Source organism: Mercenaria mercenaria, chromosome 18 (assembly GCF_021730395.1).
Source record: "Mercenaria mercenaria strain notata chromosome 18, MADL_Memer_1, whole genome shotgun sequence".
In the NCBI taxonomy this organism is placed as follows: Eukaryota; Metazoa; Mollusca; class Bivalvia; order Venerida; family Veneridae; genus Mercenaria; species Mercenaria mercenaria.
Genome location: NC_069378.1, coordinates 22,738,226 through 22,750,884, shown reverse-complemented (window position 1 = coordinate 22,750,884; position 12,659 = coordinate 22,738,226). Strand labels below are relative to the sequence as shown.

The following is a 12,659-nucleotide window of genomic DNA, read 5'->3' as shown; positions in this document are numbered from 1 at the left end:
GGGTAATAACAGGGAAAAAAGGACATGAACAACTTTCTGTAGCAATAACCTGATCTTTATCACTAGAAAGATTTATACTTACTATTGAGACTGTGTTGTATTTCTGAAAGTCTTCTCATCTTAAACAGCTAGTTCACATGTTACATAAAGAACAAAATGTCATTTTAAGCCCAAGATAATTTTAACACATTCAGAAATTGCGAATCAAAGCTACAAATGGCATTACTATTTCTAAATTGATTGGCACGTTTTCGAATTCCACTGAAAGCGTAAAACATAAAGAATACCACAATTTCATTTACTAGAGGGGAAAAATTGGAGCGACTTTCATGACAGAAATGAAATTGAAATTTTGCACTAGCATTATATTTGTTTCCATTTATCGTTTGCTCTTCATACAAATGATAACTAAAAGTCTGCTACAAACGTCTAAGATGCAAAATACCAATGAAATTAACACAGATTTCGTCTTATCTTTTTTTTCACATCTACAACTTTAAGGTATCCGATCCAAAAACAGATAACATTTCGATGCCTGGTGACCCAATGTTTTTTGGTATCATTTGAAAGAGTTGTGTCTACTGAACAAGTATTAGTAAATAAGATGACCATGATAATATGCACGAATCACTACAGTTATGTTTTTTGACTGCGAAATGATACATTTTATAAGGGAATAACTGGATTTCTGTTAAAGTATCATTGAAAGTTATACAGTTAAAGAAATAAAAATTCTATCAAATATTTTTGCCATGTAATTTATATTTTCTCTTTCAGTAGACAACCCACCTTCAATTGAAACCAAAATTTTATGAGCTTACCAGGCAACAATATTTGATATACTTTAAAAACATTGTTATATAGAACTTGCTTATTTGCGGACCGGATACCTTAATACTATTTTCGTAATGACGATCGTTAAATTCCGCGGGATTACGCATTCTTGTATGAATTGTTCAGATAATAATGAAGCTTTGATCAAACGAACACCTGATTTTTCGTTCATACCGGAAAAAGCCGCACTCATATTTAGAACGGAAATCCCCACTGTCATCACGGGTCACCTACCTTTAATTAGGTATATATTAAGAAGAAGATCTGGTTCAACGCGCTTACGAGACGTTGGTGGTTCTACCCAGATGCTAACCGAAAGGATTTTCGTCACAATGAAATCTTTGAAATCACGATAATATTAATACGAAAGTTTATAAAATTAAAAGTCACTTGTTTATAATTCGTTAAAGATTTTCAAATAGGAATAGGTTCAATGACAAACTTGAATAAGAGTAATTAAAATATTCAGTTTGTTAACATTCCATTTGTACTACGTTTCAATTTGAGTATTGCATATATTTTCATCAATCTTAGAATCAGCAGGTGGTTGGAAAGGAGTTTCACTCGGCTATCGTAGTTGATGGCGTGATTGTTACGGTAAACTGTCATTTTAAAGTACACAATGAAGTAATATCATTTTTCAATATATTGCATTGTTTTGATTGATTGTATTTTACAATACATTTAGAGAGGTTTCCGGATGTATTGTGTAGTTTAAGTCTAATATATTGTTTTCGACAGTAAAAAAAAATACTTATTTCCGCTCATGATCATAGCATGTGTGTTTCGGTATTAAATTAAAATGTCTACTTTGCTGTGAACATTTCAAGGTTACACCTTATAACCTCATTAAATCAAGTCAGTTTATACAATAACGAAACTTCTACTACTTAAAAATGTGTAAATGTTGAGTCTGCACAACCCGGGGCTAGAGGGCGTGGACGGTAGCTGGCATTTCCACTACCGTCAACGAACAGGCTCATTCAAACCGAGCCTACAACATTTTCATTTATGTCGTGTTGGGCGACCTGTGGTTTTCCGGGTTTTTTTTTTATTTTATTCTATTCCCCTTGACATCTTTGTGAATATATTTCATATTACTAATAGTGCATTTTTGAAACTTTTGATATATTTCATACAATATGCTGAAAAACACATATGAAAATTTCGAATCAAAATCGAGCGATGCTAAGACATTATCTCATTTCTTCTACGGTGTCGATCAACTTTTAAAAAGTAAAAGAATACTCAACAAACAAGCGAAGATCATCATAAGGTAAAAATAATGACAAAACGAAATAACTCCATTATCCTGTCATAACTGGGGAATAAATTTAATTTTGAACCGAGTCTTGGTTGCATTGTACGCTTCCGAAGGTTCTTTTTTGAGCCGTGCCATGAGAAAACCAACATAGTGCGTTTGCGACCAGCATGGATCCAGACCTGCCTGCGCATCCGCGCAGTCTGGCCAGGATCCATGCTGTTCGCTTTCAAAGCCTATTGCAATTAGAGAAACAAGTAGCGAACAGCATGGATCCTGACCAGACTGCGCGAATGCGCAGGCTGGTCTGGATCCATGCTGGTCGCAAATGCACTATGTTGGTTTTCTCATTGTGCGGCTCACAGATTTTATTGATAGATGACCAAGTATCAGAGCACGCATTTGTATCCTTATAAATCATATTTGATCATTTTATGAAAAACACTACTTTAGGTGTATTTCTGAAGATGGGAGAAAGTCGTAAAATAAATGAAATTGTGTCTATGCACTATTGGTTTTTATCAAAATCATGAAAAACATATTTGTCTTAATGTGTTAGAAATGGATAAATGAAGCATAATGAAAGGTATAGCAAAAATGATGGGGTCTTTAGAAGTTTCGGTTGGCATAGAATGTTCTACAGGTTACTTTTCTCCGTTATTTTTGTCTATACGACGGTCAATATTAATAACATCATGATAATTATTAGCACTTTGTCAGATATATATATAGTGTCAATGACTGCATTAACTGCTTTGCCGGAGCCATTAAGTCAGTATCTAAATGCTGATGCTGTTATCGTATGGGTGCATTTAAGGCTAGTAGGGTTGAATAAGGTCATACAACTAGAAGGTAGAAAACAAGCTTCTCTACATGTGACAATGAGTAAAATAAGCATTACTTTAGAATACAAGCAGTCACAAATAAGAAAAACACATTGGAGTTGGAAGAAAGAATCACCTATAAAATCTGAAAACAGTTGTTTCAAATTTTCAAGCATACGTAAAATACTTTTTTACTTTCTGCAATTTTTCTCTATGGTAATTTCTTCTCTGTTTCAGAACCTTAATAATATTTTTTTTTTGTGTGGGATTAATGTAAAAAATTAACCTGAAAAAAAAACCCTCTCAAACCGTTATAACCGTCGAAAAACAGGCAATAATCTTATTAAAGTAAGTAAGGGTGCCTCTTGCTGAAACCTGATATACAAAATGTACAAAGTTCTGCATGAAATGTTTTTATTGTACCTTAGCCTTACTTTTTCCGTTTTGACAATGACTAAAGTCTGTCTTCACAACTAATGGGTATGATTCAGAAATCTTCAAATATCTATATAGAATTATGGTATTATTTGACATGAATTAATATTTTGAACAAGAATTATATAAAAAAAGAGAAAATATCGTAGGTTACCACTTACCTCTAAATCAACGATTTCTTTTGTATATTTATTCCGAATGATAATTATCTGCGGCTCTCTTATCTTCCTCATTTGAAGGCCAACTACTGTTGGTGTCTTTGCACATGTTTGTCCGAATTTTTTTAACGCAGCAGTATTTACACATTTATAATTGTTTGCGTTATGAAACTGATGCATGTTTTAAACTAAATTATGAAGATATCCACATTTAATTCTACTTATCAGGTCATTCTAAGTACAAATACAAGTACAAATATTCGCACAAATATTATCACTAGTCTAAGAATATATTCGCAGTTGTCCTTCTACTACACGATTCCAATAATTTTGATCATTTATACGAGCAACAGTCGATAAATGTCATATAATACACGTGACAGTCGAAAAGGCGATGACGAGAAAATCATGTCAGTTCTTTGATTGAGACAAATTTTTATAGCCTATGCACGTCCGGTAAATAATTTGAAATTTCTACAGGTAGCATTTACATTTTCTTTCACGTGTGATTATTTGCGAGTGCACATATTTTTTGATATTCACACTTTTGCTACATTAAATTGTTCAAGGAATTATTGCCGATTAGTGAAACTTGATTTTTAAAAGAAAACAAAATCTCTACTTTACAGGCAAAATGTGTTTAAATTTAGCTTTCAACAGTAACTGTATTCCAATAACAGAAATGTTGTCAGTGAATAATTCTCTGATTCTCTGACGTGATGAATCAACCGTTCTGTACTTTACTACAAAGTATCGGTTAATATGAAATCCCATGCTTATATGAGCCGTGCCATGGGAAAACCAACATAGTGGCTTTGCGACCAGCATGGATCCAGACCAGCCTGCGCATCCGCGCAGTCTGGTCAGGATCCATGCTGTTCGCTAATAGTTTCTCCAATTCCAATAGGCTTTAAAAGCGAACAGCATGGAGCCTGACCAGACTGCGCGGATGCGCAGGCTGGTCTGGATCCATGCTGGTCGCATACCCACTATGTTGGTTTTCTCATGGCATGGCTCATATACTGGTCACGCAATGTATGCACTGCATTCTGTTTAGAATATCAAATGGTAGAATTCACCAGTGATGCTTCGCCGAGTTCGCAGTTGACGAAATGATCTTTAACGATATTACAGGAATAAATTTTGACGCTTAATTTTCATACTATATTTTTATTTCGTGGTGTTGCCCTGGTTATTTGTATGACTTTATGAAATTATGATTAATTCAGTTGTCTCATACTTAGATTTGTTTGTATAACAAATGCAAATAGCCGAAATAAACTTTGAATCTTGGATACGAATCTACCAACCGTGTTTATCACATGATAAATATATAATCTTCAAAGTAGGCCTATCAACTAAGCGATCGTGTACAAAACTTCCAGAGGGGCTTCTTTTGTAACAGTCTAACTAGCAAATATGTTTGCAAACGTATATGATAATTTTTTCTGAAAGCGTTGTTTATTGGTTTGTCCGGGATTAATTCCTGAGATTTCTTCTAAAATAGTGCTATGAGATTTACCTACACACTTATGTTCTGCAAATGTTTTCTCAAACTGTGAAAGGATTGTAACACTGCTTTTTGTCAAGAGATGTAATTCTAATGCTAACTTGTATTTCAAAACAAAAATGCCACTAATGGTACTCTTATAACTTATTTTCATATTTAATGACAGCCATGAGTGGTAATCCCTATACCCACTCTGATGGTCTTTATCTCAAAATACAGTTGAAAGTGTGCATGCGACTACCATTATTAAGCAACTATTCTGTTAAACTACCGCGGACGATTTTACAATAGAAGTACATCCCATTAAAAGACGTTTTCATTACGCGTCCAGATAAAAATCGGTCCTAGCAGATAAAATGATAATTAAAAGTATCAATTAAGCGACTGTGTACAAAACTTCCAAAGGGGCTTTTTGCAAATCTTATTATCGAAAAGGTTTGCAATTGTATATAGCGAGCAAACAAACGATAATTATGGTCAATGGACTAGGGGAAGTGTTCACTTTTTAAAAATGTCGCATAATAAATCTGATTAAGCAGGTTTGTATATTACTTGTCACACTAAATACCAAAATCGGCTCAGAGAGCACTCTATGGAGAGACCACTTTTAGCAGTCCTTTGTTTGGTCTCTTAATACAATGCCTACTGTAAGACTCATGTTGCTCCTACTGGTCTGAAAATAATTTCGACTTTTTGACGTCTCACATTCATAATAAAGAAACAATATTTTGTCGCAATTGTCATCATATTTCCTGTAAGATTATTATTAGAAATAAGTAAAAAGTTTACTAGTTACAATTAATTTTAGATTTTCCTGAGGTAATTCCTCTATTTCTTTCACACTTTAATCGAGAGAACGGAAATTACAAAAGAAAAATAATAGGTAAGGGTAGATTTATCGGAAGCATAGAGCACCACAAACACAGCCTCAGAGACATGCATTTGCAAAGTAGGTCCACAACAAAAAGAAGCTGTAACGGAAAAATATAACAGACGGGTTGCTTCAAAATTCTAACAAGTACATTTTAATTTTATGCAAAATATAGATAGAGGGAGAGGAAAGGGTAGAAAGGGGGGCGGGGAGGGGGTTGAAGGGGAAAGTAGAAGTAGGCTGAACATACAAAGGGAATGCTACGTTCCTTAATAACAGTTACACTACGACGTAAACCACAGTAGCGCAGACATTCATGTACCAAAGACAAACACACACAAAAACTTGTTAATTTCTTAGTACTGAGAAAGTGGAAGAACCTATTTGTATTCTGCCATTGCGTCTTTTGATCTATAAAACATCCATCGAGCTTGTATATTGTAAAATATTTAAATCCGTCACGATACATCAATAGTATTGAGACAGTGATAAAAACTATCGTATTCAAACTTACCTCTCAATATAAACGTACAGACACGTTTGCGACACTCTTACGTAAATGACATATTTACGCTTATTCTAATGACAATAATGCTTATAATAAATAAAACAATTCTGTCAAAGCCTGTGTGAACTGTACAAACTGGAGTAACTTACGATGTTCTTTGACATTTTGTATTAGTGCTTTGGAAACATAAAGTTGCCGAGAGTGCCAATATCAATATTTATATTTCAATATTGCATGGAAATATGCTTTTAATAACATTTTAGTCTAAAACTAATATCTTTATTAACGACAGCAAGATCTTTTTTCATCCGATGACAATATAATCACAATAAATATAAACAAACAAGAGGACCATGATGCTCCTGAATCGCTCACCTGTCCCCACATGAACTGAATATGACGTCGTGTTTTCTATTATTTGACATAGTGACCTAGTTTTTAAGCACATATGACCTAGTTCTGAACTTGTCCTAAATATCATCAATATAAAATTCTGACCAATTTTCATGAAGATCCATTGAAACACATGGCCTCTAGAGATGTCACAAGGTTTTTTCTATTATTTGACATAATGACATAGTTTTTGAAGGCATGTGACCCAGTTTTGTACTTGACATAGATATCATCAAGATGAACATTCTCACCAATTTTCATGAAGATCTCGTGAAAATATGGCCTCCAGAGAGGTCACAAGGTTTTTCTTTTTTTAGAACTACTGACCTAGTTTATAAACACATGTGACCCAGTTTCAAACTTGACCTAGCTATTATCAAGGTGAACATTCTCACCAATTTTCATGAAGATCCATTGAAAAATATGGCCTCTAGAGAGGTCAGAAGGTTTTTCTATGTTTAGATCTAGTGACCTAGTTTTTGATCGCAGCTGACCCGGTTTCAAACGTGACCTAGATATCATCAAGATGAACATTCAGACCAACTTTCATACAGATTCCATGAAAAATATGGCCTCTAGAATGGTCACAAGGTTTTTTTCTATTATTTAATCTACTCACCTAGTTTTTGATTGCATGTGACCCAGTTTCAAACTTGACCTAGATATTATCAAGATAAACATTCTGATTAATTTTCATGCAGATCCCATAAAAAATATGGCCTCTACAGAGGTCACAAGGTTTTTCTATTATTTGACTTACTGACCTTGTTTCGGACCGCACGTAACCCAGTTTCGAACTTGAAATAGATATTATCAAGATATCATTCTGACCAATTTTCATACAGATCCCATGAAAAATTTGACCTCTAGAGAGGTCACAAGGTTTTTCTATTATTTGACCCAATGACCTAGTTTTGGATCGCACGTGACCCAGTTTCAAACCTAACTTAGATATCATCAAGATTAACATTCTAACCAATTTTCATGAAGATCCAATGAAAGATATGGCCTTTAGAATGGTCACAAGGTTTTTTCTATTATTTAACCTACTGACCTAGTTTTTGATTGCATGTGACCCAGTTTCAAACTTGACTTAGATATTATCAAGATAAACATTCTGACCAATTTTCATGCAGATCCCGTAAAAAATATGGCCTCTACAGAGGTCACAAGGTTTTTCTATTATTTGACCTACTGACCTAGTTTTGAAATAGACGTGACCTAGTTTCGAACTTGACCTAGATATCATCAAGATGAACATTCTGACCAATTTTCATGCAGATTCCATGAAAAATATGACCTCTAGAGAGGTCACAAGGTTTTTCTATTATTTAACCTATTGACCTACTTTTTAACGGCACGTGATCAAGTTTCAAACTTGACCTGGATATCATCAGGTTGAACATTCTGACCAATTTTCATGAAGATCCATTGAAAAATATGGCCTCTAGAGAGGTCATAATTTTTTTTTTATTTTTAGACCTACTGACCTAGTTTTTGACGGCACGTGACCCAATTTCGAACTTGACCTAGATATCATCAAGATAAACATTCTGATCAGCTTTCATAAAGATCCCATTAAAAATGTGACCTCTAGAGTGGTCACAAGCAAAAGTTTACGGACGCACGGACGACGGACGCCACGCGATCACAAAAGCTCACCTTGTCACTTTGTGACAGGTGAGCTAAAATGCAATCTGACATGAAATATTAGGACTTATTAACCCGTTTGACATTTTAAATAATATTTGTTTTTGATATCTACACTGATTTAGGGCGAAACGAAAGAAACGAACAGTAGTATGCCATCTCAAAATGGCCAGAAGTAACGACAATAATAATTACATACGCAAAAGCAGGTCTGCAATGTGAGCTGAATTATTTCTCATTCCTTTGTAGATAATTACTTTCAAAAGCAAAATTTCTATCAACTGATTGCCGAAAATGAAATAAACAGATGAGTACAATTCATAAGAAAACAGAGGAAAAGTTTTTACTTTTTGCTTTTTAGAAAATGGTACAGTATCGCATAAATATAATATGATCTTCTCGATAGAGCAAGACAATAATGTAAATTTATTTTTATTGTCAATTTTTTACCTCATACAGGCAATTTATGATTTAAAAAAAAAAATGGATTGCTGTCGTAAAAAAAGTACATTCATATGATATCATTGTTTGATAATGCTAACATTTTGACATACTATCTATTACGCTCAGTTTTAAATTGTTAAGAAAACTGACAAATATCAGGTAAGCTGTTTTGTTCAGTAAACATTGTGTTTGTACTACAATTGTGACAACGAAGATGGTGTTGCGTTACGGTCATCATTTTTTCACCCCTTCGCTCTGTAGTCTGGTAAGAGCCACAGTGTGATGATACGGTGCTAAAGGAGATACGATGCGGGATAAATACGATACAAAAATGCGATATAAATATAACATTGTCTCATCGTACTTTCGCGTCTTTTTTTCCGCATTGTTATATCCAGAATTACTAGTTACTCATTGGCCTATGGCGAAATTATGCTATTATGATGCGAACAAGTGCACATATTAAAAGACCACTACCGTACGTTCGTAATATCGTCCGCGAAGGCGCAAGACACGATGCGTAAGAACGACATCGCTTTTATTATAAATATACGTTCTATAAAGAAGGTACTCGAATAGAAGTTATTGGTTTTCTAATTTCAAAAAAAAAAGCAAGATATACGGTATTGTTTTGTTCTTGCGAAAGTTTCCTTACTGGTTTTTAACATTTAACCACAGAAGCAATCAGAGTGCTTGTTTAGCATATATCTGCGAAAAGCAATAATCGTAATCGCTAAGTACTTGCTTTGAAATAACCATACGCTATCTTGCAACAAAAATCAAAGCAATTGTCAAGTAATCAATGTGACATCGACCTTTTATAATGACATTTTATCCCATAAAACGAAGTCTAATTAGCAGTTTAACAGTGTGATAGTACTAACATCACATGCAACTAATTGCTTTGATAAAGAGGATTCTCTGTAGAAAGCTGTAGATAAAGTCCTCTAGAAGTAGCAAACTACTTGATTGTTTCTTACGAGTTAACCGTTACGTCTTGGCTATAAATAGAAAATTCTTTACTGCTTCATACTAGAGCCGCAAATATCTAGTAAGAGGTACTCGGATTGAGACAAAAACATCGATTGCAAAAGTACATAGAAACTATATGTTGCACATTCGTGAATATTTTACTAAAATGTTCCGTATTATTTCTATATCATCAGTACAGGGTACCGGCCATTTTTTAAAATAAACGTGTTGTCAGCTATAAAGCATTACATCCAGTTCGTAAATTCCAAAAGGAACACCAGTCGGCAGCTTGCTTTCAAACCAAAATTCATTTGGAATAGATACTGATAGTTTGTATGAATAAAAGAATCTTACATGCCTGCCTGTGTAAGACAGGGTTTGCCTGAACCAGAAGGACAGAGTTGACTGGAAAATTGGTCCATTAATATTTTTGCAACATTTTAAAGATATTGTAGATAAATATAGCTGATGCACTATTATGTCATTATATATGACGTGAAGTTATGACGTCAATATGCACAAATGTACTTTATCTTTTTGGCGATCTACCAGCAATTAGGGCCTAAATCAATACCCGGAGGGGACACCTTCGTTCTTCCTCTAGTATCAAATATAGGATGGCCAGACTAAGACGTAAACCTTATGTCATTTTGACTCGAAACCAAACCAAAATTAAAATCAAATCTCCAAACTTTAGACCAAACAATTAAAGTACAAAATGAAATACAAAATGTAAAGTATATTATTCAAAAGTTATTAGAGATTGATTCTTTTTGGGATTAACGATGAAGATTTTTTTAAAAGGTGACAAAAACCTATTTTCAGATTCAGTGATGTTTAGTCAGAACGACGTAAAGCTATTTCGGGCGAATTTATGGTTATTAACCTTCACGGGAACTGATGAATGTAATATTTGGTGACATGACTTTATCAATCAAGAGCTGACATACCTACAAATGCTAAATTCAATGATAGCTGTAATGCAAACCATGGCACTATTTTTGATAACTCCGCCGTTTATAAACTAATTAATCGTACTGGTGAAGCAGTTTGAACTCATAAACTTCAACTGCAATAACTATATGAGCCGCACCATGAGAAAACCAACATAGTGCGTTTGCGACCAGCATGGATCCAGACCAACCTGCGCATCCGCGCAGTCTGGTCAGGATCCATGCTGTTCGCTTTCAAAGCCTATTGCAATCAGAGAAACCGTTAGCGAACAGCATGGATCCTGACCAGACTGCGCGGAGGCGCAGGCTGGTCTGGATCCATGCTGCTCGCAAACGCACTATGTTGGTTTTCTCATTGTGCGGCTCATATGTAAATCAGATTTTAAGGCTCCATTAAAGTTTTCGTTATCTCTTTGCTTTCATGTAACAGAGAAAAGGTATACAAATGTAACATAAAATTGTGTAAGTTTCTAACATCGTTTTAGACTAACATATTTGATATAAAATCAAAGACAATTACCCTTGTCTTTGATAAAACTTTCATCGTAGAAGATCGTACTTTAGTACACTATACAGACAGAAAAGATAATATTTTCAAACATACGTCGGAAAGAGACTGAGGACTTTTTGCCGCTTCAGTTACCTAACGACGAATATCTAACCTAACCAGTGTTCCTGGATTCTGTACCAATAATAACCTGTTCTCCACCAGTAAATGACAACTTCTTTACATAGACCAGAGGTCACGGTGTACAAACGACACACCCGTCGATCTACTCAGATTCTGCTGTCTAAAAATCTTCACACACCCTGTTAAGCTAAGCGGACGGCTCGATGTAAATAACCCTATAATTACAGAAATAGCATCCATAGGTTTTGTTTCTTATTTACATCGAAATGATAGTTATCTGTTTATCAAACGCAAAATAATGATAAGAACAAGAGAATTTCTCTACAAATGGCAAGATCTTTATCGTTATTGGGTTTGTATGAATACCTTTGAGGCAGTATTGTGTTACCAATAGTGCCAACATTCCCATCATACGCAGACCTGCGATTTCAGAGAATTTCCTGAGGGAGAAAAAATTGGTTCAACAATTGTACAATATAATTTTTCAAGTTTTCTAAGAATTGCAAATCAAGGCCAAAAAGTACAAATTTTCTGAAACAATTTGGCAGCTAGCCAGCCTTTGTGCCATTATGGAACTAATAGCATAATTACTTGTAACAAAGTTTGGCAGAACTGAAATGAAGCGGTATGAAATGTCGCCATGCAGAACATTATTCTATATTTTACAATGCATTCAGCACGGTATAAGTGTCGGAAAAAAGGATATTGCTTTCTGTGTTTTGTAACATGTACAATATTTGTAACATGTTACTGCAAAATGTACTATTAAATATACTTAGTACAAAACACTATTTCATGCTGAAAAACTTTCTATAAAAAGATATAGGCTTGCAAAGGAACTGACATTGTCATAGATGTGTCCAACTAACGTTTGCTTATTCATACAGATAATAAAAACCACTGAAAGCAAGTCCGGTACAAACATCTAAAGTACGACATAGAAATATATTGGACAGGTATTTCATTATCGTTTTACGAAAGGGAAAGAAGGGAAAGGCATTTTCGTACCATTTAATTTAGTCCAATATCGGTTATATCCTTAGGAGGACCGGTACATTTTTACATAGTCTTGCAAGGCATACGTATGATGTTGACAACACAGAAAATGACGTCAGACGACCTTCAGCTTTTCCCCGAAGTAAAGAAAATGAAAGTACATAGGCTAAATTTGGAAACAAAAGTCGCATTTGCATTGGTCTGTAGTCAGCGTTCACG

General features: G+C 34.6%; 1 protein-coding gene across 2 annotated transcripts in view; it reads right to left on the bottom strand.

The window, feature by feature from the left end:
* LOC123538040 (dipeptidyl peptidase 4-like) overlaps nucleotides 1-12,659 on the bottom strand; it is a 251,428-nt gene that overhangs the window by 168,547 nt on the left and 70,222 nt on the right. The window contains exon 1 of one of the 2 annotated variants that reach the window (XM_053529559.1): nucleotides 3,516-3,783. The exons of the other annotated variant lie outside the window; for it this stretch is intronic. Coding sequence (XP_053385534.1) covers nucleotides 3,516-3,692 — 177 coding nt within the window. The 5' untranslated portion in view covers nucleotides 3,693-3,783. Of the gene's footprint in view, nucleotides 1-3,515; nucleotides 3,784-12,659 lie in introns of those variants that run through there. 2 annotated transcript variants of the gene reach the window in all.